This window comes from Crocodylus siamensis, chromosome 14 (genome assembly GCF_052110815.1).
Source record: "Crocodylus siamensis isolate JL-2025a chromosome 14, ASM5211081v1, whole genome shotgun sequence".
Taxonomy (NCBI): Eukaryota; Metazoa; Chordata; order Crocodylia; family Crocodylidae; genus Crocodylus; species Crocodylus siamensis.
Genome location: NC_143408.1, coordinates 21,525,091 through 21,551,376, shown reverse-complemented (window position 1 = coordinate 21,551,376; position 26,286 = coordinate 21,525,091). Strand labels below are relative to the sequence as shown.

The 26,286-nt window shown below is 40.7% G+C and overlaps 1 protein-coding gene across 2 annotated transcripts in view; it reads left to right on the top strand.

The window, feature by feature from the left end:
- Positions 1-26,286, top strand: part of NCAPD3 (non-SMC condensin II complex subunit D3) — a 43,544-nt gene that overhangs the window by 8,838 nt on the left and 8,420 nt on the right. The window contains exons 8-29 of one of the 2 annotated variants that reach the window (XM_090027854.1): positions 90-223; positions 609-681; positions 1,449-1,574; positions 1,771-2,020; positions 3,332-3,394; positions 3,571-3,654; positions 6,069-6,142; positions 7,758-7,892; positions 8,776-8,996; positions 10,610-10,801; positions 11,128-11,225; positions 11,352-11,467; positions 12,286-12,393; positions 15,612-15,726; positions 15,826-15,933; positions 17,261-17,499; positions 18,203-18,282; positions 22,627-22,764; positions 23,075-23,208; positions 23,351-23,550; positions 24,217-24,327; positions 24,727-24,909. In XM_090027854.1, the coding sequence (XP_089883980.1) occupies positions 90-223; positions 609-681; positions 1,449-1,574; positions 1,771-2,020; positions 3,332-3,394; positions 3,571-3,654; positions 6,069-6,142; positions 7,758-7,892; positions 8,776-8,996; positions 10,610-10,801; positions 11,128-11,225; positions 11,352-11,467; positions 12,286-12,393; positions 15,612-15,726; positions 15,826-15,933; positions 17,261-17,499; positions 18,203-18,282; positions 22,627-22,764; positions 23,075-23,208; positions 23,351-23,550; positions 24,217-24,327; positions 24,727-24,909 (2,982 nt within the window). Of the gene's footprint in view, positions 1-89; positions 224-608; positions 682-1,448; positions 1,575-1,770; positions 2,021-3,328; positions 3,395-3,570; positions 3,655-6,068; positions 6,143-7,757; positions 7,893-8,775; positions 8,997-10,609; positions 10,802-11,127; positions 11,226-11,351; positions 11,468-12,285; positions 12,394-15,611; positions 15,727-15,825; positions 15,934-17,260; positions 17,500-18,202; positions 18,283-22,626; positions 22,765-23,074; positions 23,209-23,350; positions 23,551-24,216; positions 24,328-24,726; positions 24,910-26,286 lie in introns of both variants that reach the window. The other variant, XM_090027853.1, reaches the window with a different exon arrangement.

Sequence of the window (26,286 nt, the reverse complement as noted above, 5' to 3'; positions counted from 1 at the left end):
TGTTTATCACTTCATTAACCAGAATGGAAGACTCTTCTGTATCTATTGTTGTTGTGGTTTGTCTTTCTCATTGTGTATGTTTCTTCAAGATTCTTCGCCGGATCTTCCATCGGATCCTAAATGTCATCCTCATGATAGAAGGGGAAAAAGGATCCAGGACCACAGTCCTTCCTGCCACATCTCAAGTTGTCAGTATCAGGAATCAAACAATAAAATTTATCAGGTAGAGTGCAGAGTTCTGTAGTTTTGGGTCAGTTCTGGTGTCTGTAATGGGAGCTTATTTTGGGAAAGAGGACACCAAACGTTGGGAGAGTCGTAGTGAGGGTGGGTAGCACATATCCTGTTCTAGATTTTGCAGATCTTTCTGAGGGTATCTTTAATTTACTTCAAAATGGGGTGAAACAGGCACTTGCTAGGAGTTCATCCTTCCTTAATTCTCTCTTCATCTTCCACTTAGTTTTTACCATCCTTCATGCTATCTTACAGAAGAACATATCCCAATTTTCCTTCTAAAAAATAACATTTTCAGGAAATATGTCTTTGGGCTTCAGTTTTGCCTCCTTTTATGAAATGACCTATTCCAAGTTGCTTGTTTCTGTCTTGCGCAGTGCTGTTGTAGATGAACTGAAGGAGGTTGCCTTTCCTGTGCTCCGTATCTTACTGCAGCATATCTGTGCCAAGGTAGGCTAAGTTTTGATACAACTTGGGTCTAAAGACAGCAACCCTATTCTTGGATAAAGTGTGATGCCTATAAATGGATATGGAGCATCCATTTTCTCACATTTTTAAACAGTGAAATATGGAGTGAACAATGGAGTGTTTGTTCAGTATTTAAGTGTGCTATTCACTTTATTGTAAGATTTTCAGTCTTTTAATTTGTTTTAATATTAGAACTATATGAGTTCTCAACTAGTTTTCCTAGTATGAATGATATTTTAAGGGAGAGTTATTCATGGACACTTGATACTTCCAATTGACAGCCTACTAATAAATGAATAATCCTATGACAAAGCAATTGCTTATGTGACCAAGTAAAGTTAGGTAACTACTCTAGTGCATATGCATTACCATTATTGCAAGTTTGGTAGCCAGAAGCAAGATTACAAGAACCTATGACCAGCCAGCTGTCTAGAGACTCTCATTTAGAAACACTTGATATGAATGGAGGCAGTCTTCACAGCCTCCTTAGAAAACTCTGATTCTTTCATTTTACAAAGAGAGAATCTTGGCTTTGTACAATAGTTGCACCTTCCCTGAGGCCACATATTGAGCCAATATCAAAAGCAAGCTTAAAAGTTAGATGTCCCATATTCCAGTCTTGTGTTTGTCTGAGACCTTGTTACCTCCTTGAAAAGGTGATAGTTGTATTGAAGATGGAGACATTTTAGCTACCGTAACAGACTATTAGAATATTGGTATCAGCAAATATTTTTGTCCTTGTGTTGCAGGTCCCAGATAAGTCTGAGTATCGTACATACGCTGCCCAGGCTCTGGTGCAGTTGCTAAATAAACTCCCTTGTGCAGCATATGCTGACTTTATGTCTTGGCTCTATAGATATTCACACAACATCAAAGTAAGTGGAGCTCCTTCTATGTACATCAGATCTTGGGACACAAAATACTTTGGACTTGAGAAGTGCTGTTTAAAAACTAAATAGCATTCTCCTTTTTGTTGATATCCGGTAGTCACTGAAGTCTAGTTTAACAATAGATGTTTCTTTGCTTTTAACATTTCTGTAATTGAGAATGTTGTGTTCTTTACTTCAACAGATCTCCTACAGAGTGTTTGCGCTTGATATAGCTTTGGCACTGTTAGATTTGCCTGAGAGGGAACCAGACAGCTCCTTGTCTCCAGAACATGAGAAGTTTCTAAAGCACAAGTTTCTGGTGCAGATCATGGTGTTTGGCCGCTGTTCAGACAAGGCACCTACAGTCCGTAGCAAAGCACTATGCAGCTTTGCTCACTGTCTGGAAATGAAAGCTACTGCTACCTTGGAGAGTATACAGGAGTTATTACAAGGTAGTAAGCATAGCAGCTGAATTCAATATTGTTAAATATCTCATGCATTTTCTGGGGAATTGTTAGTGGAAGACCAATTAACTGTGAAGTTCTTAGAGATCTGTTCCCAGAGCCCTTATGCACTCTGTCAAAAAGACAAGAGCTAGATCCTGTGTTCCTCATCGGAACATCTATTTGAAAGGTTTTTACTGCCCTATATCTGTCTTCTAAAATATTTTCTTGTGTAAAATAATTCTAACTACTGAAATGCTTCCCCCCGCTTTTTATTTTTATTTTTTAAGTTTATTTTTTGTCACGGTATTTGATTAAACCTTGAGCTACCTTTTGCCCCTGCAGAGTTGAATCTCTCACAGCTCACATGCTAAACTTCCTCTGGCGCGGTAAAAAGTAGGGGCATGTGAAACGGGCCATATTCAATTTGAATTTGGCCTGAATTGGGGACAGTGATTCGATTTGTTGATTCGAATCGCTGTGCCTGATTCTATTCGGCTAAATCTGAAGATTCAATGCTGATTCAGAGAATCAGCGATTGAGCCATAGACACAGCTTTAAATGTTTTTTCTACGTATCCTGAGGTACTAGGCGTGGCTTGTGAACGCTGTGATGCCAGGGCGCATGGAGCATCCCACAGTAGCGCAAGGGGCTCCCCATCACGCTCAGCAGCAGATCCGGAAAGGGACCAGAGGCACTTCCAGTCCACTTCCAGGACTGCTGGGGAGCACACTGGGGGGGGACCCTGCACCCCCTCAGTTCAGCGATTGGCTGCAGGGGGGCCCTGGCTGCCCCCCCAAACTGAGGAAGCACCAGCCGCTGAGCCTGGGGGCGCAGTGGGGGGGGGCCCAGTGCGCTGTCCGGTGGACGTGGTAGTGAATCAGAAGTGCCTCTGGCGTACTTCTAGGTCTGCTGCCGAATGTGCTGGGGAGCCCTTCACACTTCTGTGGGATGTTCTATGCACCCCAGCACTGCAGCGATCGGAGCCCCTGCTACCTAGAGGTATATAGAAAAAACATTTAAAGCTGTGTTTATGTCCGAATCACCGAATCTCTCCAAATTGATTCGGAGGGTTCTGATTTGATTTGGAGCGATTAAAGGGTCCTCTGATTCGATTGGGAGATTCGGCCACCAAATCGGGCCAAATCTGCTGAATCGAATCAGGGACTGAAGCTTCGCATAGCCCTAGTAAAACAAAAAAAACAGGTGGCCTGTTCCAGGCATGAGCAACAATATTCTACTCTTAGATTCTATGCTTGACTTTTTTGGAAGAAAGTGGCATCCTGAATTAAAATATTGTTATGTTTCTTCTTTTAGCAGCTTCTAGATATACAGGTTTGGAGACACACACACAAGCTGAGAGTTATGTAACCACTACAGAAGGTAAAGCATAAGTTTCTTGTTCTCAAAGTTACGGATTTTTTTCCCATATCCCTTTTGTTTTGTTTTTTTAAATTATGAAATCTGTGTGAGTTCTTCTTCACTTAATGATGCATCACATCACCAAGACAGCATGTCCCTCTGGCATTCTCAAACACTTGACTTACTTTTTATTACAGCTACTTCCAGCCATCCGCTGAAGACTCTTCCAACATTCAAAACCGTTGAACTGACAGGCAGTAATGATACTACTGTCTTTGATGGTATGTCAAGGACCAGTCTCTTTCCAGCTGACTTTGGAAACCTTTAATAGAAATTTGATCATCTTATGTAAATATAGTGTCCAGTTTTCTGTACATCTCTGAGTAAGTTTCTATGGAGCTGTTGATTCCACCTATAGAGGATGAAAAGGGGAGAAAGTATCTGGTGCAAAGAAATTTAATTTTTCATTTCAGTCTGGAAGGACTGGTTTGGAAAAGGTACGTAATTTTGAAATAGCGACATTCATTTCCACTACGGTGGCAGTAACACTCGTCAAAAAGCAGGTAATTCATTTCTTCCAGAAAGGATGGTAACTAATGTGGAACATAATACGTGTAGCTCCATAAATTTAAGAATAATTAAATCTCTTGCTTCAGTGCACAGAGAATTAATACGTTTTCACTGCATAAAATCATTGAACCTGTTGACTTATTTGGGAGAGAAATGCACTTTTCTGCAGCTTCAGGTACTAGCTATGGCTGGAGGCAGGATATTAAGCTAATTGGATTGATACATAGTGGCAATCTACTAGTCTTAATTTTGCCTATATCACACAAATCGCACAATTTAGCTACTTAGACCATTTCACTCCCCTTGGATTCTTTCACTGGATCCTTTTCTTTTTTCTGTCATGTTCAAGCTTTGTAACCTAACCTTTCAGGCTCTGCTAGCTTCTCTGCTCTCATTTCTTTCTGTTCATTCCCTCTGAACTGTTAATAATTCAGTTTTACCACTGGTCTTGTATCCCTCACTTCTGTCTTGATTCATCCCATGCTGCTCCCTAAATGAGATCTACCTCTGTCAGTGAACCAGGTTCCCACCTTCCCTATTCAAATACTTAGTTAAAGCACTTTTGGTTATATATGTATTTTAATCAACTCTAAGATAGAAATTTCCTTTGGTCTGCTTGATGAATAACGTGTTCCTCTATTTGGACGATGGGGTCTTTGTAGCAAGAAGCATTTTGTCTTTTGTCCTTTAAAATTCCCTTCATTCTCCAAGAGTACATTTGGCACTTAACACGTTTTTAAAAAAATAACTAGATACAAAGGCCTCCACATGCTCTAGAGGCAAGCTGAAATATCACGGACGTGTGAGTCAGAGTTGAGGTGTATTACCAGAGCTGTCTGGCATGGATTATGTTTGGCTCAAGCCTGTGCTAATTTCTCACTTTCATAAGGACCAAACAGCTCATATTTTAGAGTGAAAATAAATCTTAGCCAGTTCTAGTTAAAATGTTACAAAACTCACGAGTGCAAAAGGCAAGAATGAGAATATTGGCTCCAAAGCAAATGCATGTTAGAGAGTATGCTGAGCCTGATTATATACCGTATCAGCTGTGTTATATTCATTACCTTGTTAGTCCCCAGCTTGCTAAAGGTCACCACAGCATTATTTCTGTCCACTGTACTGGCACTTACCAAGAGCACAATTACTTTAGCCAATTTGGTCACCCCATAATAAATGAGTTTGTTGTGGACTAACTTCTCCCAGTGAAACTTTTTGCCACTGAGGCATTTTTTCACAATAAAAAGATCTGACATTTTCAGGCTTCCTAGTAGCTGGGGTCAATTGGAGAATGTAGCTGCCCATTCAGAAAAGCCACGTGAGGCCCAATTCAAAATCTGTCACAGTCAGTGACTGCAAATGGGTTTAGATTGGCCCCTTACCAGACCCTAAGCAGTGCTGCTATAATCTGCAAAGATTCAACTTGGGCATGTGTTAAAGAAACACTATTTTGTTGGGGGAAAGTATACTTAGGGGAAAAAAGATGGTGTAGGTAGGAAATTCCTGTTTAGGGAGCCCAGAAAGATCAAGGTAAAAGGAGTGCTGAAGCTAATTTGCCAGCAGTGAGTTTTAGTGTTCAAATGTTGGTAACTTGTGTGTTGAGCGCTATAGCTGACGGTACGACAAACCGGTTATATGTGGCAATTAGCAAATGTACTTGTAGAATGTACATCATGTCTCTAAAAATATGGTAAAATGTGTTTCGGTGTAGGCAAGGAAGAAGTAGGCTTTTGGCCTAATTTAATCATGCAGTACTCCTGTATGTGTCCTCCTGCTGCCCTCAAGGGTCTTCTGGATTCTGCTTTTTCTTTGCTACTTAGTGAAGTCAACGGCAAAGAAGCCACTTGATGGCCTGTTACAATTTCCCCCGCCATCTCTAAATAAAACATTATTTCCCAACATTGTAAGGGATTGATAGGTTTAATTCACTGATGTTTTGTGCACCACTCTGAAATCCTACCTGTCCAATTTCATGTTGTTTCTCTGGTAGTAGCTGATACTGAACTGATCTGTGTTGTTCCAGGTCATAATATGTTAGTTGTCCTGTCAGCACTGCATGGCAGTATTGTAATCTCTGTCCCTGTTGGTTACCATGACTTTTTTTTTTTCTGGTTAATCCCATGAATAGGGAAAGAAATCATAACTATGTTAAGACTGAGAGCAGGAGATGAGAAGGCAAATGTCAGGAAGTCGGCACTCCAGGTATGTTTCCTGCACACTGCTGTAATAGTGATATCTGAGAATACTGTTAAAATACAGTTGACAGTGTTTATCTGAACCCCAAAGGACCATTCCCTGTTCTCATATATTCAAAATGTCCAGATATCCGAGACATCTATAATTAGGGAGCTCTTCAAATTGCAATTTTGCTTTTTTTGCGGAAACTATGATTTGAGGCAGTTTCCACAAAAAGCAGTGTTCCTTGCAAAAATCATTGGGGAGGGGGAAACCTTGCTGAAAATAAAATGCTGCCTTCCTAGTGGGCCAACATGGCAGTCTCCTCAATTTCGGTAGGTCCCTACCTACTGAAAGACCAACATGTCACCAAAAAAGAAAGACCCACCATAAAAACAAATCCTACACAGCAGTCCAGAATAATTTCAATAATGGTACTAAAAAAACTAAACACATAGGTATTCAATTATTTGCATTTCTAGTGACCAGGTATAATTCAAGTATTCACGTTGGTTCAGCAATTGTCAATCCTTCTGGATCATGGTGTATGCATGAGAGGTCACCCAGATATTTGATTCACGTGCCTTGGCGGAAGTATGGAGGAGTGGAGGCTGCCCAGACCTCCCATCCCCCTTTTTGGGGCATTGAGACAGAATCCAAGGGCCAGACTGAATCCAGACTGTTGGTGTCTCCATAGCTGTAGTTGTATAAACATTTGAGAACTGAACACAGATCTCCTGTGTGGTAGAAAAGGGTTTTACCACTGAACCATAGAGGACTCAAGGTATGCTTGAGTGAGAGCTTTACCGTAGACATGTAGGTTACGGTCCTGTAGTCAACTGCATGAACTGTGTCTGGCCACACAGAGCTCAGTGAAGGATCATGGCCTTTCACAAAGCCAACAGTTAGAGAGAATCATGGCCTCATTTGGCTAATCTTGTACTTTGCAGACTGGTCTTAAAAAATCTTTGACTCATCCATGAAACAAGGTGGTGAAGAACAGTGCTAATACTCTTGCTGAAGTTCACTTACTCCATCATTTAGAAAGAGGGCTTCATATGTGAGTGGGCATTTAATTTGATCTGTCAACTGAGGCCTATTGTTTGGTTGATTAGGGTAGTTTAGTTTAGAACACATGAGCTTGTTTACGAAGAAACTATACTTTATCCAGCTTCAGCTGAAGAATGAGGCATAAGTTGTCTTTTTTTAAAAATATTACAGTAATTAGACAGGGTTTAAAGTGAAGTCTCTCTTTGCTTTAAAAAGAAGATGATGGATAATAACTCCTGCCCCACAGTTTGCAGTTCTTTCTAGATTGTGTTTTAATACCTGTATTGTTATGGGGCTTTTGAATGTGTTTTTTCTCTGACTCCTGTGTGAAAAACCCACACAAAAGAGTTGAGTATACAGAGGGAAAGGGGAAGTGGACTTTATGCAAAGTGCTGTTACAATGACTGAACATGAAAGGGCAGAGTTCCCCCTGCAACTTTATTTATTTATTTATTTATTTATTTATTTTACATTCCTTGGTGACATCTCTGAAATTTCGGATTAAAATTGTAAAACTTGGGTGTGCCTTGAATATTTAATCTACAACTAGATATACACTCGTTGAATTCCTAATGTTGGATTTAATGTCTAGGTTTTTATGAGCATCTTGAAGCACCAAGTGATTCCGTGTACCCCAGAGGACTTGTCCACTATTCAAGATCGCTGCCGTGATCCTGCCATCTCGGTTCGGAAGCAAGCACTGCAGTCTATTACAGAGCTCCTTATGGTGAGGAAAATTAATGAAAAACGTTTATGCAGACCTGAGACGGGCAGAGCATTACTTTATTGAAAGGAAAGGGGAAAAGACAATTGTTTAATGACTTGTCACTTTTTTCCCATTACATTTCTTTAAACTATCATTAACTTTCTACTACCTTTTTGACATGCAAGACACAGCTCATTCTTGTATAACACAGGCCGTTACTGTCTATATTTCAGTCTCTTTCTGGATCATGATTTATTTTTTATGGAGCAAAATTTAAACATTTCTATTGTTTGTCTTAGGCTAAATAGGTCTGAATCTCTTTGCCTGGGCATTTAGATATGTGGATCATGCTACCAAAGAAATACCCTTTTTCTGCTTTTGATATTTATTTGCAAAAGTTTTGTACATTAGGATCAGAACACAAATTTTATATTAGGCACAACTCTCTGGTGCTGGCTTTAAAATGCCTTCTATAATGCTTTAATGGGACATTTTTGTGTTGATTTTTAGGCTTGAATAAGTATTACAACACCTTAGATCAGTAGGAACGTAAGATACCTTGATAACAAGTGCAGTATTTGGCATCTCGTAGCAACAGAGAGAACTAAGTCCATTTCTTCTGGATGCTTTTAAACCTTTTTTCAGATGCAACATATTGTATGCTTATGTTTCTTTTCTAATTCACTTGAGTCTGTCAGTGTGTCTGACTTTTTTATTAATCTCTGCCAAGCATCTGAAATGCCTTACTAATTTCAAGGCAAGGTTCTTTGGGTAAATCTGATATCTTTTAATAGACCAACTAAATAGTTGGAAAACATTTTCTTAGCAAGCTTTCAGGTTTAAAAACCCCTTGTTAGGCTACAAATTCCAAAGTGCTTCTAATACAAAATCTTCTTTTCTTTAGTCTCAGCCCAGCAATATTCTGATTCAGAAAGCCTGGTTAACAGGTGTGGTACCTGTTGTGATGGACACTGAAAGCTCTGTACAAGAAAAGGCCTTGGTTTGTCTTGATCAGCTCTTGTTGCAGAACATTAAACACTATAGGAGATTCAGCCATGAAGACGGAAACCAAACTCTAGCTTGGGATCTTCTTACCCTCTTTACTTCAGAGAGCCAGGAATTCAGGTAGGTCAGGCGCGCAGCCTTTTTTTCTTCAATGAAAGGAATTGCGCTTTCATGTGGCTTGCAAGTCAACTCCCAGCTGTGTTCACCTTTGCAGTAGATACTTGTATTTGGTGGTACCCCCATATTTACAGAAGAATGCTTGGATTGGGTCATACTGATCCAGGGTCAGGAGACTGATATCCCTCACAGTGTTGAGGGTCACATATGAGGTACTTAGTGCTGCCACTAAGTGTGACTACAAACCTTTGTATGTCTTGCTATAATAGATATGACATCTATCGTACATAGGCACAGTGAGGCTTAATTTATTATTCATGCTTATTCAGCATTTGGAAATCCATATGTAAAAATGTAAGTGTATCTTATTATTAAATATATTGTCTGTGTTGTTGTTACTGCTATATTGTGAGCTCCTTCTTTCATAAGAGAGGTACAGCCGGCCTTCAGATCAATAGCCATGTATTTCTGGGTTGGCAGTCGGTGAGCACAATACAGCTCTGCTGCCTATCAGACACTAACTTTTTTGTACTTATTCTTGATGTCTTTCCCTGAATTCCAGTATTCAGACAGGATAATGGCACATGTGGCATCTCTTTTAGTTTGTTGCTAGGAGCTTGTTTAGGTTAAATGAGTGTGGTGATGAGACAAGTAACCATGCATATATTTATAGAGAAGAGAGTGCATCACTCTTTGCTTCATTTTGGTATACAATATGTTACTTGTCTTATGACTAATAGCAACTTTGCCTTTTACAGAATGCTGTGGGAAGTACCAAAAGATATGTGATGACACGCAACATGACAGGGATACAACGTTGATTAATGGAACCTTATGTTTTTTAGTCAACAGGGTTAAATAGTTCTGAAATAGAAACCTGAGATGATGGTTGTGCTACTTAACAACTTAAAACTGGCATGCTATTCTAATTTGGACTACTTTCTAATATGTTTTGCACTTTATAGCATCTCCTGCTGATGATCTCAAAGCATCTCATAAGCAGTAAGGGCATTAGAAAATCTCAGGGTTAGGCGAAGAGATTCTCTTCTCCTTCATTGACAGATAAGGAAACTTGGACAGAGAAGCACATTATATTGTCAATAGCATACAGAAAATTGCCAGAAATGAGATAAACTAAGACCCCCCCCCACATCTGTGCCTTGATAACAGTTATCTTCCTCTCCTTTTGTGAACGTTTGCTAAAAAAACTTCTAAAAAGTATTTTTCTGTATGATACTGAAGTTAAGCTTCCCAGTTCATATGTAGAGCAGACATGGCCCTATGTTGCAGTGAAATGAAGTGGGTAGTATTAAAAGTAAGATCTAACAGAATTGTTGTGTGCTTCTGAATGTTATCAATTGGAATTTGGAGGACATATGGTAAATGTCTGGGAGATTCATGGATAGTGGAAATCCCAATTTATAGTGAACAATGAGAATGAAACAGTTTTGCCCAGGTTACCCTCTCTAAAGCCAGCTCCATTGTGTTGCCTGTTTTTGTAAAGTCCAAACAGTCTGGAGTTAGTAGCCTTTAATAACTGATCACAATACCAGTTAGTTTGCCTGTACCTTGCTTACATTGTTTTTTTTTTTCCTATCCTTTTTGTCTCCTTGCAGCCGGTACTTAAACAAAGCTTTTCAGATCTGGTCCAAGCAGGATAAGTTCTCCTCCACCTTCATAAATAATGTCATGTCCCATGTGGAAACAGAGCATGCTGTACCAGCCTGGATGCTGCTTGCCAAGGTAGCAGGTTCCTCTCCCAAGTTGGATTACTCCAAGATAATTGAATCTTGGGACAGTGTCAACAGGTGTGTGTGCGTCCATCTTAATTATTAATCATCAGTAGAATGGCATGCAGAAGGCAGCCGAGAGAACAGTGTTTTTTTGCTGTTCAAACTGAAGTGCTTAAGTTATGTTCCTACTGCTTCCATACAGGAGGCCAATAACACCCACTAATTTTGACTAGAGCCCAGTCATTTAGAGCTGAAGTTGCTTTAAGCTTCTACTGTGTTTTCATCCAGTCTGACAATCTCATTTTCAACATGCATTATCCAGGAAATACTTGTTTTCTTACTCTAGCCCAGTGTTGGTTCTTGAGGAAATGTTTGTGTTTATCCCTTTGACTGTTTTTCAGGGAGCAGAATGTCAGTGCTAACACCATAGGACATATCCTGTCTGTAATAGGGCATGTTGCAAAGCACCTTCCGAGAAGCACGCAAGAGAGGCTCACTGGTAAGTCCTCCTGGGAACTTGGGCTTAGGAAGCACAGGGTTTGACTTTGTCTTCCAGTGCAGCTATCTTTGCAAATAGTTGGTGAACTGAGAATTGCCTGTGTCAAGTGTTTGACTTGCGTTCCAGATGATATCAAGGTCTGGCTGAAGGAATTTCGGTGTCCCCTGGAGGTGATCAGCCCAGCTGTGGAGGCTCTGCAGAAGCTTTGCCATGCGTATTCAAATTCCCCTGAGGAGACACAGGTGGGACTTGGGACACACTTTTAAAACAGCCTTTTTCCTGTTTTTCACAACGGCTGTCTTCCCGAAGACGGCTCGTCTCAGGAAATTGCAGGTTCCTCTAGCGCACTAAACAAAGAGGCTCTGACTCCAGAAAATTGCACCTTTTCTGTTTAACTGTCTAACAATATAGTATCAGTGCTAGATGTATCTTGTGATCAACGATGGGTTTGAAAGAATTCCGCTTTCTTTGGGAGGGTGCAGTATTTTAAACTGAAATCCCCTAATTTGGCCTTTTTAAAGAAATGCTATAAATGCTAGCAGGAGATCTCATTGTGATTTTTTTTTTGCTATTTCGTTACCTTAGGCATTTGTTCAGAGTGAGTTAGGCTGAGGTTACAGACACATTCTAGGTAGATTCTATAGATTTATTTCTTCCTTATTCATCTTCATTGGACTCCAGGAAATGAAAGTAGATGACGGCGGTTCTCAAATTATGCTAATAAAACATCTGGGGGGAAAAAAAGGCCGGGGGTGCTGGTAGTGCTAGTTTCTGTGAAGATCTTTCTTTTGCATGGTCTGCACAATGAGAGACCTTGGAGAAGCAGTAACTTACCAGTGGAAAGTTCTGCATGTTACTTCCTTTTGCCATCCAGTCCCCTTTTCTTTTTAGGTTGCTCAGTGCGAGGAGGCTAAGGTGGAAAGAGGGGACACTTCCCAGAAAACTTATTTGGGAACCTAGAGGAAGGTTTTGAAATTCAAGGCTAATATGTGGAGTATGTCTTACCCATGGTTCTCTTCTTTAGTGATTACTGAATCGATTTGTTTTCATCTTGAAATAGGAGCTACTGAACAAGGTGTGTGGAGATGTGATATCTGCCTGTGAATGCTATCTCTCCCGTATATTACTGAAAGAGGATAGAACAGAGCAGCTACAAGAGGATCTCTTGGTAAGCCTTTTACCCTTTCTGTACTGACTTACTGATCAAAGAATGCATTCATTCCTCTCTTTAAAATGCTTCAGTGACTGTACAGCAATGCAGTGATATTTGCAGTACTCTGTTTTGTATGTTTGTACAAAGGTTTTTTATTTCTTTTGGCCTTTGGCTTGCTCTTTTACTATTTTGTCATCAACAGAATAACACCGTTAGAACTGAATATACCCTTTTAAATGTTCACTGGACTAGATCATGATATGAAATATGTGATTCTTCTGTGAATCCTGGAGACCAGCAAGCCCTAATCAGTCATGCAGTGTATATATACAAGTTTGACCCATAATATACAATAACAAACAGTATTTGAAAGACTGCAGCAAGTGGAAAGCTTTCCCTGATGATTGGGGCAGCCCAAACCATCATTTGCTAGAGAATCTACCCTTTCATTTAAAAATAAAATGCAAGTTCCTGGCTCTCTTGGTCAGGAAACAACTCTCTAAATTTTACAAAAGAAGTGATTCCTTCTGAGTGCCTCAGTATCCATTTTTCCTGTTTTATAGAATTTTGTCAGTAAATTCAAGGCTATTTGAAAATCAACTTAAATTATTTTGAATTCATGTGTTATCATCAGCAATAACAAGAGTTGTATAAATCAAACATTGTCCTTTATTAAAACCTTAGCAACTCTGTTGCCTTCAAATTATATCCTTCGTTAGATCTGTGCAGCTTCCTTGGTCTCGCTTGAACTGCCCTGATTTAGTTCATCTCCTAATTTGGGGTTACACAGGTAACTCTTTCAATCAAAACATGGTTAACGTTATCCTGTTGAGATGCACACTAGAATAGAATCTTCTTTGGTCCCCCAGGGGTGTTGTGAAACAGTTAGCAGAGCACTTTTTTCAGCTGAGGTCAGTACACGAGACTTGAATACATAGGGAGCACCTCACAGTAAAGATATTTCATTTAACATAGTTACTTCTCAGAGCGGTCCATTTTTACTGTATCCATGGAAAGCTACCCCTGGATCCCTTGCTACTCTTTCTAGTTAGATTTATTATCATACTTCTTGGTCCTTTGGTTTAGATCAAGTGTAGGCCAAAATCACCTTGAATGATGTTTTGTAGTTAAGAGTGGAGACTTGTCCAATGCTCCTGCTGCTTTGAGACTCTACTGTAGTCTCCCAATGGGAGGATCTTGGCTACACACTTTATTTTTATGGAGATGGGGGATTTCTCTCTAGCTGGCTCCTTTGGCCTTTTGGCTATGGGCAAGCAAGACTCTGAACTCCAAGGCCTCCAGGCTCAGGGCCTGCGCGTAGGGTTCCTGCCATGGATTTGGGAGTATCTGAAGCTCCAGGAATATTAGGGGTGTAGAATACTTGCCGGTAGTAGCACCACAGAGACTTGAACAGTTGAGCTCTGCTTAGTGGGTGGAATTTGGAACTGATTTAGCTAATTTGTCTTGAGACAAGAAATTAAAAAAAAAAAAAAGCCTCCAAACATGGATCTCAAGCTAAACAATTTATGAAAATGGGGGATTGCTTCTGGGTTTTCCCTCTAGCTTGCTCCTTCATTCTTTTGGCTAGGGGCAAGTGAGAATAGGAAGATCTAAATGCCAAGGCCTCCAGGCAGTTTCAAAAAAGATAAATGCCTTAAATTCTGGATAAACTAAGTCTGTGGGTACTTTATGCAAATTACTACAGCTATGGTTATTTCAATTCCAGTCTCTTCAAACTTGTTCTTCATTTTCATGTGCGCAGGGAGAGCAGGGTCTGATAGTAATGACTGGAGAAAGGAGGTGGAGGGGGAAGAAGTTTGGGAGCAAAGAGGCTACCTGACCTACCAGATACTTTTCCCTAATTTCTATACCTGGAAAATCAAATTAAATGTATAGTTTTTTTCATATATAGAATGTAATTATTGGGGAGTCATCTTATAATTGGGGTCATCTTGTATTTGAGTAAATATGGTACCTCAAAGCTAAGGAATAGTTTTGATATTTATAGCATGGGAAGTTGTCCATTGCTTGAAGCAATATAAAATGCATCAAATATAATAGCCTGTGTGTGTGCGTGTGCCGCGCATGTGCTGTAACAATTTTATCTATTTCTGACTTCTCAGAACAATGTGCTACCACTGAACTTCCCCCTATGCTACAAACTTTTGAAGGAATTTGGCTCCCTGGTATTAGATAGCAATAAACTAGACCAAACTGAGCCTCATGCAGGCATAATATAGAGTATTTCTCTATTCAGTGAGCCAAGGTGTATAAGTCATGATGTAGCTCATATGGAAATGACTGGACCTAGATCTGTATAAATTTCATTTGTCCCTTTTCAGCTTTTGCTGGAAGTCATGACAAACTTTCATTGAACTTAATGGAAGCAATGTTGAGCCTATGCTAAGGTATTACTCTTGGTACCTTAAAAAGAAAAATCACAAGAATCATTTAATAAAGGCGAGCTCATGTGTTTGATTCTACTTAAGGAGAACATGAGCCAAGGTGAAGGTCCCATTGTGGTTAAATACCTTTTCTCCCTTTTTTGTACCGTATATCTCTTTTAGGTAATAGTTCGGTGACTAATACCTATTCACACAGTTCATAGCAAAGACTGTCATGTATAGAAACATGGTGATGATGATTAAATCTTCTAATGAAAATATTTTGGAAGAATGAGAGAGCCTTGTTATGCCTATACTTTCAGACATTAGGTCAGCTGAAGATAGTTTCCCATTACTTTTTTAATAAAATAGCTTGGGTTTCCTTCGATCTTAGATTATGATTAATAATAATTTTGTTTGGTTAAGGTATTGTGTAAAAACTGTCTTGCAAGGGCCTGAAAATTGGCTGTTAGTAGCCTGGATAACAAGGAGATGTAACACTACCCCTCTACTTTTTTTTATCCTTGTCTGTCTTTTACAGCCTGTTGACTTGGCTCATAAGCTCTTTGCAACAGAGGTCAATGTTGCTCTGTGTATAAAATGACTAGCACACCTTTCAGGGCCATATATGATTAATAATAAAGGTGACCAACTTGAAGGGTGCTATGTTATGTTAAATAAAAATGGTTATGCATCAGAGCTTTGCCATCTGTCTTCAAATTGCTGTCCCTTTTTAAAGGACAGGAGACAATTTTAAGCTGATTTGGAACAGGAACATAGAGAATCCTGCTGTTTTAATTGGCAGCTCTGCTGTTGCCTTTTGACTGCAGTGTTACTTTTTCTCTGTAGGTGAGTCACCTCTTCACCTTGGGTGAGGCTGCCCAGCTGTGTCCAGCCAAAGTGGAGAAACGTATCTTTCTTTTGATTCAATCCATTCTGGCTTCTCCTGTCCATGCAGAGCAATGTGAGACCCTCTCGTTGCTCTTAAATTTACATTTACAAGCTAAAACTCTCTCTGGCCTTAAGGCTGCTTTAACTCTTTCATTTGTCTTTTATTTATCAGTGTCTAGTCCTTTAGATGGTGAAGAGCTCCCAGTTTCTCAGCCACTGTTCCAGTTCAGAGGATCTCCTATGCCCTCAGTCGTCAGAGCTCATGCCTTCATTACTCTGGGTAAGAATTCTGCAGCAGTGGGGATATGTACTGGGTACAGCTGCTTCCTGAGTATAATTGATCCCTGCCCTTTTTCTTTCTCCTCTTGCTTTTGCAACACCTTTGGAACATAGATTTAGCAACAGATGTGAACAGTACTCATAGTTTATACTGCTACAGCTCTGTGCTGTCTAATAATGACAAGATGAGACAGAAAACAAGAAAAATTGGGATGTAGTATCAAAGTGTTAAAACAATGAATGCATTGATCTTTATATATCGTTACTTTGTCTGGCCAGGAGTAGTACAGTTAGCTGGACCAAAAGCATCCTGTAGGCATGTACCACTCTTGTACTCTTCTGCCTTTTGATATCCCTCACACAGCACACAACAAGGTGCACTAAAAAGGGATGGAGGAAATTTGATATTTCTCTGCTAGTACAAGCTATTTTTCAGTCTGAGCTCAGTTAACATTTCCATTTATATGAATGAAGAGCCAGAACCTTTGTGTAAAGGCCAGGTAAAATATGCATTACTTATATGTCAAAGTACATTAGGTGAGCTAGGTCCTTTCCTATCTCTGCTTTATACTTTCTGGGTGCATCTACGTGTGCTATTAATGCACAGCAATACACTCTGGTGCATATCACACTGGAGTTTATTGTTTCTGGGCCCTGAGTTTACACATGCCCCCCAGGACTGCAACACATTGAGCCGGGTTGGAGCAGCTTTAGCTGGCAGGGGACCCAGAGGGCCCCTGTGCTGTGGAGGGGCTGGCTGGGGCAGCTCCGGCACTGAAGCACCCTCGTGCCCCAGCCAGTCCTGTCAGCATCTATACGTGCATTGCGGTGGAGTAAAAAACTGCTGCAGGATAATACTTGTATTTACAAGTACTAACCTGTTGCAGAGTTACTTAGTTTACTCTGTCCTAATAGCGCTGCATGTGTAGATGCTAAGACATTTACTACAGAGCTAGTTAGGCAATTTCTCGGTAAATGTCTCATGTAGATGCACCCCCTGTGTGGTTACCTGAAAGGTGGTTATAATGGGAGCAGTGATAGACTTTTTGCTGTGGCCATAAGGGATGGGACAAGAAGGAACAGTCTCAAATTGCAGCAAGGAAATCTAGAGTGGATATTAGGAAGAACTTTCTTACTGTTCGGGTGGTTAGGCACTGGAGTAGATTAGCTAGAGAAGTTTTGGGATCTCCGTCCTTGGAAGAGCAGATTAGGCAAATGGTGATGATCATGCCTGAAGCAAGACGGGTGGACTAGATGACCTCCTAAGGTCCTTTCTAACCCTGCTAAGGTGTTTAGAAATGGAAACATTCTTGGTCCTGGTTTGACAGGTAAGCTGTGCCTACAGCACGAGGATCTGGCAAAGAAGTGTATTGCAGCCCTAGCTCGTGAGCTGGAGGTGTCTGATGATGTGGCCATTCGCAATAATGTCATCATAGTCATGTGTGACCTGTGTGTCCGCTACACCACCATGGTGGACAGGTACATTCCCAACATCTCCATGTGCCTGAAAGACCCAAACCCATTCATCCGGAGGCAGACACTGATCCTCCTTACCAATCTTCTGCAGGTAAGTAGAGGGCTAAGGCACACACTCAATACTCCACTCCAAGAGCCTCTATCACAGAATCTGCTGAATGGAAATGCTGCCTGTAGGTTGAACCCAGAGTATTGTTACAATCTACCTAGATCCAAGGGAAATTCAGTCCTTAAGAATAAACTGTGTTACTACTGTTTTGAACAAAGGCTTCCAGCATGGGATTTCAGTGGTCTAGCCAAGTGACTATGGTCCTGTTTATCCTATAATGTTCTGTTTTCATGAATCTGCCAATTTGCTCTGGGTAGGAGGAGTCTAGCTTTCCTCTCCTGTCTGTATAGATTGACCTAGGGACATAAACGTATGAGAGGCAGAAGTTATTTCCCCACCTACCAAAGTATATTAGCAAGGAAGCAAGGCTGTCAATTTGAATATACCTGTAAAAGAATACCGGATGAGCACATCAGCACTGGAGTCCAGATTTTCCCTTGGTTCTCTTGTTCAGCTAATGTTTCATAAACCAAACTGCTTGCAACTGTGGCATTCAAGCCGAGTCCCTAATTCTGAGACTGTAGAATCCTGGGCTTTATTTTGTAAGTCTCCCAATGTGCTCATTTGCCAGGTGCATCTTCTGTCAGGATCCAGAGAGTTCACTCTGGTTTCACTGTGAAGGACAGTTCAAGTTGGGAATGCTCCTGGTCAAGCCAGCTTTTCACCATTTACCTCTCCCTTATAGGAGGAGTTTGTGAAGTGGAAGGAATCACTGTTCTTCCGGTTTGTCAGTGTTCTGGTGGATCCAAGCCCAGATATTGCCAGGTAAAGCAACAGTTTTGTAAAACACCTGAAGGTTCAAGTGATCAACTCTGAACTGTAAAGCCAATGGAACTTCAGGTCTCGCATTTAATCCCAAGTCTAAGAATATGGCTGCGCAAATAAGTTACTATGAGGGAAGTGAAGGTGTGGATTGCAGCCCATTCTACAGTAACTGCCTGCTTGATCCCATTTTCACTAGGAAGCAAGATACTTTGCACTCGCAGTGAGATCAAAGCTTGTGTGTATGCAGCTACTGCACCCTGTATTTCCCTTCCCTTGATTATGCCCTAAAGTCTTCAAATGGTGATAGAGGAGTAAATAATTTCACTCAGAAACTGCATTTATGTGTGCATATGAGAGCAGTAGTGCCCCTCTGCTTTTTTGTCTTGTCATGACTTGTATACAGCCCTGGGAATGGGAACTCTAAAGTGTGTGTTCTAAAATCTGCCCTCCCTTCTTCTCAGCGGGCAGTTTTTAGATAGCTAATCAATCAACATTTTTCTCCCCCCTTTTTTTTTCTTGTGCTTCTAAACATCATTCTACTTTTCAGACCTCCCTCAGTACTGAAATATTAGGGAAAGAATATGCAATATTTTTTTGCTGTATTCTTTGCTGAACTCTGATTTTATTGGGTTTTGTAGTTCTGCACAATGTGGTGCTCCAAGTATATTTTGATAAATGACCAGATGTTACAACCATAAGATGTATTTGGCCTGGGTGCAGCAAGTCAGTAGTTCCAGTCCAATTTCTAATGGATGTATGAATACTGGGCATAGCCACACTTGGCACTGATAGGTGCCCTTGTTTTTAGTCTCAGTAGGAAGGGCAAGAACTGGATGGGACATATAGAAAGAGTTCTCTTGGTGGTTCCTTCATGGATGGACAGATTTATATTGAGGATGTTTTGATCAGAGGAGATGTTCTCCCCTACTTCAGAAAAGATCTCATTTTCCAAGACTATCACCCCAGCACTGGTGCACTAAGATGTTATTGTGGTCTCCTTCCAGTAGATGGTGGCCTTGCAACATCATTCACAACACTTTGGAGAGGGAACAAACACAGTTTCCATGAGGAGCCTGTTTCTGAGTATCTATGTTCAGCAGGTGCACAAGGACAAAAACTCTTTATTCCCGGCTGGGATTGACCTACAGCTCTTGGCCTTGCAATGATTAACTTTTGAAAAAACATAAAATTGGATTCTTGTTTAGCTTTCTTCCCTTTTTCTGTTGTGGGAAGGAGAACACGCACGTCTTAATTTTCAGCTGCTTCATTGCGCTGTCTTGCCAAAAAGAAATGAATTTGTTAGATGCTTATTCTCCAGAGCATGACTGGGGGCTTTTGATATGGGGCAGAGGAGAAGGAGATGGCCCAAAATAAAGTTCCATCATAAATGCTTTAAAAGGTAACTACTGTTCCTCTACTTCTACTCGTACAATGAACAATATTGAGTCAATGCCAGAATGACTGTCAGCATTTTAAATAGTGAAGCTAAACGCCACAAACCCACATTCAGATGGGGAAAATGGTCTGACCTGCATGTTCTCATGGGCTGTGTAAGCTGCAGTTTTTAGCATATCCTGCTGCAGACTGGCCTTTACTTCACTTTCACAGAATCATCTGGCCTTCACTTCACTTTCATAGCTCTAGCTTCAAACCAGATTGTAACAATTTTTAATGTAATTTCATTAACTCTGACTACCCACTCATGTGGCTCTTTACACTGCCCCTAGAACTTGACGTAAGGAGAGTCTTTAACCGTGAGTAGCAAGGAAAGAAATTTAGGTTTTGCCTTCATTAAATTACGAGTCCTGGAAATATCTGCTTGCAGAGTGGAGATACTGACTGGAATTCCCAAGTGAAAAAGCAAGAATAAAGATTAAGCCCCTGGTCTTCTCTTGTTTTGCAGAAATATCTCCTGGATATTTGAGAGTACGTTTGTGAGCTCTGTCATACATGAAGCTGTGGATGTTTCACTCTGAAAGATGGCTTCCATTTAAAATATTAGTTAGAATTAAACTGCTGTTAACAAAAAGGCTTCCTCCTAAATACTTACCTTTCACCCCAGCCTTATTGGTGCTGACATTTCTCCAAGAAAAATCCTGAAAGTCTTGTGTGGTAAAGCAAAGGGAAGCTCCTTTCTTTTCTCTCCCCCCAAAAATACACCATGAAAAAACAAAAAGTTGGCACAGACTCCTCATCTAAAATCTTTTACAGATCTCCTGTAAACTGTAGATATGTATGACGTCTAGTATTTTTGGCTGGTCCAGTTAGATGCATCCTAACCTCATGAAATGGATTTAAAAACTGTGCTCCAGCTAAATACTTTTATTTTTTATTTCTGTCCTCTTTCCTTCCTATCCCCTCACCTCCCTTTTCCAATTCTATTTTTTGTTTCTGCCAAAATGGCTTCCTGATCTCTCTGAGAGACCAGTGCAGCTCAAGAGACTCATTCCCTAGTATTTTTTTTTCTTTTTGATTAAAAAATATGGAGCTTCATTTCAGAAGCTGCTCTTACTAGAGCAGCCTATAGTTCTGACTCTTGAATTGGAGCTAGGATGCATCTTAAAACCTTTGCATGTCACAATCGACATGAAGCAACCAGAATCCTGGCGATACTCAAGTGTATATAAGGATTAATGACTTTGAACTATCTGCATTGAAGGTGTTTCTGATCTCCCAATGGGTAAAGGGCAGAATTTAAGCTACTGTAAATTGCCATTAGGCGGTGATGGACAGAGTAAGCAATGCGTAAGATCTTCCTGCCTCAAAACCATTTCCAAACTATAGGCTTTTTCCAAGTCATTCCCTCTCATGAATACTTTAACCCTATGTAAACACAGTCCACCTGTTGGGCCCAAGGCCAGGATGCAGCTGCTACCCAGGGGTCAGATTACCAATAACAATAGAGTCCAGGAAATTCCTTGGATATTTTTCCAGTGCACAGATGCTTCCTGAGGGACCACCAACATTTGTATTTCTCTATAGGAAATTAAATCAGTTGAGTGTTGCCCATAATCTTTTTTTCATGCGTTACTTATTGAGGTGTTGCTCAAAATGTTGCCCACCGGGTCCCTAAACAGAAAACTAAAACATAGGCCTGCCAGTTCAACTGAATTAATAGTTGGAAGTTGTTTTCCAGATTATGGGATGCCTTGGGGTGAACTTGAGTTTCTCCTAGACTCGTTTCTTGGCCTTTTGGCTAAGATCAAGTATTGTGCTCCTCAACTTAGCTTGCTATGGAGAATCAGTAGGGTTTCAAAGAGCCAGATGAGATGCAGTGCAAACGAACACTGTGCAGGATATTTTATAGAACTGTCTATGCACCCCTCATGCTATCCTAGATGCTTCCAGGGCAGTGTCTTTGCTTTTGTAGTCATGCATGCCATGCTGCTCTACAAGTATGCCTCTGTCTAAGCAGAACAGACTCCAGCTGTTCTAGGTCAGTGTTCTCTCCCTTCTGGCAGTTGCTACTTGTGTGGTACCTTTGCAATTAGACTTTAGGCATGGGTTCTCCTGTAGCCCTCATCTCTAGTATCTGAACACCTTGCTACTACTGTGTTTATCCTTACAATCCACTTCACTAGGACAGACTATTGGCTCCATTTACTTGCTGTTCAAAAACTGACACACGGGAAAATAAAATAATGTGCACAAGGTCACACAGCAAGTAGATGGCAAAGCCTTGTGGAGCACTTAGGTGGTCTGAGTGCTGGTTGTCTGTCTTAACTACAAAGCCATTTTTCACGTGTGTATTGCCAAACCCAAATCTCAGTGGAGCATTTGTCCCATCAGTGAGCTCTCAATATCTTTGCAATTGTTTTGTTTAGGTTATATTTTTGATCCACAACAATGTGGATTCCAGGATCAGCAGGATGAGGAAGCCAAGCTCTGTAAAAAACCTTTGTATTATTCACTCAACTGCCTATTACCAGGACAAGAGCTGTAGTTATGTAGCAATTGGAACGGTTTCAGAAGCACCCAAGTTCCATTCTTGTCTTGAGCACTTCAGCTGCTAAGTCTCATTGACTTGGCAGTTTCAAAATTATTTCCCTTTAACTGCTAAATTATAAAGAGAAATAAAAATATACCATGGATGCTGAAAAGATTTTCAGTCTGATCCTGGATGGAAAAGAAACATTTGAAGTAGCCATTTTGGTATCTTGCTCTAGGTCCTGGTATGGTAGGGCAAGAGTTAAATCCTTTATTGAAGAAGAAGAGTTTCCACAGAATCTTTCTGCCATGCAGTTTTTGCCCAGCCTTGTACACCTCTGAATTAATGGGGCACTATGCTGTGTTTCAGGAGGTGGCTAAGTTTTCTGACTTTTCATTTCTCAATCCCATCTCCAGCTTTGGGGAGTTCTGCCTGGTGCACCTGTTGCTCAAGAGGAATCCAGTCATGTTTTCTCAACACTTCATCGAGTGCATTTTCCACTTCAACAGCTACGAGAAGCATGAGAAATACAACAGGTTTCCCCAGAGTGACCGGTCAGTGAATAGAGGCATGTTACTGGGGAGCATGGCCATGCACTTCTCAGGGGTGGAACAAAGCTTGCCTGCTTACTTTTTGTGCATGTGATGAAAAATAAGATGGCTAAGAGATCCTGTAGACGTAAGAATACAGGACCTCTTCATGACAGTTTCTGTGAGCAATTTGCATGAATAATGCATCTCTTCCAGCAAATTTGTACATCTTGAAGGTGGCATTCAAATGTTTTGTGGAGATTTAAAATCCAATTATCTTTGTAAGCCCATACACATATATTGGCCCCTGATAAAATTTCTCCATCTACCCCAGGGAGAAGAATCTCTTTTCTCTGAGGGGGAAACATAACAAAGGAAAAAGAATGCACATTTACAAGTTCCTGCTAGAACATTTTACAGATGAGCAAAGATTCAGCATCACTTCTAAAATCAACCTGAATATCCTAGGTAAGGGCCTTATTTTTGAGTACAGAATATGTACCATGATGTTAAGCTCAAGTTGCATCTGGGTTCAGCACTGGGATCATTATGTTTTTTACAACTTGGAATTGAGGTTCCTGGTTAAAATCTTCCCTCCAATATTTTACAGCTTGCTTTGTGGATGAGGTCCTCCCACTGGACATGGAAGCCAACGAGCTGCTCTCGGATACATTTGAAATCCTTAGTTGCAAAGAAATCAAACTCTCAGCTATGAGATCTATACCAGATGAAGATAATCAGCCTGAGGAGGATGAAATGGCCATGGCCAATGCTGTTATGCAGGCAGCACAAAAAAAACTCATTTCGCAAGTGAGAGCTGCTCAATGCACAGTGGGGAAAGGGTCACAGCACTGAGAAAAGTGTTAGCTAGACCTAGGGATGAGAACAGTTGTGAAGTTAATGCATTACTGTCCACACCATAGGATCCCTTTGATCTGGGGGCACTGGGACCTTGTGTGCAAGTTGCATGTGTTGCAAAAGGGGAGTATTCTAACAGGAGTGATGGTTTTTGGAAATTATCTGTATTTGAACATCACTTTGAGTGATTGGAATGTGCTAGCAGTTAAGTGACCAAAACACTCAAAAAGATTCTGCCCTAGTTCAAGAGATAAACAGAGCCTGAATGTAAGTAAGTAGCCACAATTTGACTAAAATTAGTGAACTTGTGCTAATTTGGTTCAAGCTTTATATATTTACTGTTTGCGTTTTACAATGGCTTTGATGCAGTTCCTGATAACTTACCAGTAGAATAAAATAACCCCAGATATAATAGATCACATGCTAGTGTAAGGTGGAACAACTGCTACATTGATACATGTATATGTGTATGTCCATCCACATACAGGATCTATGCATGCTAAGCAGTTATTCATTTGCTATGCATTAATGCTGTCTTTTGCTTAGGAGGTTTTTTTACAATACAAATGAAACGAGCCATCCCTTATCAAGTTATGCAATGTCTTGTTTAAACCACAGGTTCAAAAGAAGAACTTTATAGAAAACCTCATCCCAGTAATCACTTCCCTGAAGTCCCTTTTGGAAAACAAAAGGATGCCAGCTGTGAGGGATCTCATGAACTATCTCCGGGTAAGGAAAGATCTGTGTTGCTTCTCTCAGGTTTGATGGCTTGGGTGCCTGGCCAGAGAGAGAACCCAAGGCTCCCTGAGGAGAAGGTTGTGAAGCCCTGTGATATGGCAGTGTCAGGATATTCCAGTGAGGATGAGGGGTAAAGAAAACGATTCTGTGATACGCCAAGTAAAAGTCTCCCATGTGGAGTGGGCAGAATGATGGTAACACTGAATAGCCTAGAAAGTCATTGCCTCTTTGTTTAAGTGAGCAAGTCTTTTAGAAATAACTTTACTGTATTAGCTGACATTTACTTTTGTGCCTGAAGAGTTATGACATGAATTTAGGCATGAAATGCTAGTTGGAGGAGATGTTGGAATAATCTAAAAATCTCTAATTGTTTCATGCTGTGCCTTCCAGGAGACGATGCAGGATTATCGGAATGAAATCAAAGAATTCTTTGCAGTGGACAAGCAGCTGGCAGCTGAGCTGGAGTATGATATGAAGAAGTATGAGGAGCAGCTGGCCAGAGAGAATGAGATGGGAGAAGATCAAAATAGGTCATTGCAGGGAAAGGACTGTACTGTCATGAACTCAGTGCAGGTACTGGTCTCCACCAATCCCCAGAGAGCTCCCGTGGTCTATAAAGCATGCTGTAGGTTTGGCGGAGGGTGCCTGACAGATACTCATGTACCTCTGAGTCATTGTTTCTGGAGCCATTCATAAGTGCTCTAACCCCTCCCCCCCCCCCCAATCAAACAGCAGCGACAACCAAAAACAAAAAACCTCCTGTCTTGGAACAGTGGTTTTCAGCCCATGGATCCCGGGGGTTCACAGACTGTCTAAATGGTCTGCAAAAGATGACTCTGATCAATCAGAAGTGTGAATACAGGTTTTCCCTCGGTTCATGTGGGTTCTGTATGTGTGAATTCACTCTTTATGCAATGACCCTTTTCATACCAAAAATTCGTTATATGCAAGGTAAATTCAGTCTTACGTGATCAGTATGGTGGAAGCGCACAGTTAGCTGCTTTGTGCAGTGCATTGTGGGAGTGAAGCACACCAAAACAGTCTCCTGTGTGGATCGGTGCTCTTTGCTCATTGTCTGCGACATATTTCTGTAGTTGCCATCCCCGTGATGGTAACGTTCACCACCACCCTGTGCTTGTGTGTACTGTCTGTTGTTCGTGAGTACCAAAATTGTCTTGTAAAAGTTTTAGAAATGGGTCTGGGGGTCAGTACAGTCGAGGTCTTGGAACATATCCCTGTTCGTTACGTTGTAAATTGGGTTCTCTTTATGTGAATTCTAGTTATGCGCCATTTCCCGGAACGTGTGTACAGCATAAAGTGAGGGAAACCTGTGTCCACCCTTAATGCAAAAGGATCCACATCTCTGTTCAAAATTTCCAAAGGAGTCCACTCCTCCATTCGAAATTTTTTAGAGATCCACAGATGAAAAAAGTTTGAAAACCATCATCTTAGAAGTACATCAATTCAAATGGAATTTTAGGAATTTTAATTGCTAATTTTAATATTTACTGTTTGCATTGTTCTTTGCTTCCACAGTGAAAATATTACAATCAGGTTCCATTTAACTTCCTTGCCAATTTCAATCCCTGGCTTCCTTGTGCTAGAACCATCATGCAGTGTTGTTTGCAAGTCATTTTCCAAAGCAGAACAGCATTTTTAGAAATCAGGGGGCGGAGAGGGTGGGACGGGGGGAATCGTGAAAATATCATGTCTCTTTGCAGTCTGAGAAGTTAATCAGAATGCTTTTGTATAAAAAAGTAAAATTGCATGTCACAGAGCAGAGAGCATCTGTCTGGAGTTGCTGGCTGTACCCAGTCTTTTTAACTTAAAGTTCTTCTCTCAGTGGGCATTAGTTGGCAGATGCATTGCAGAAGAAACTTAGTAGTACAGCCCTCTGAAGTGTGTGCCCTTCCAAAACGTGAGTATTTCTAGCCAAGTAACTCAACAATG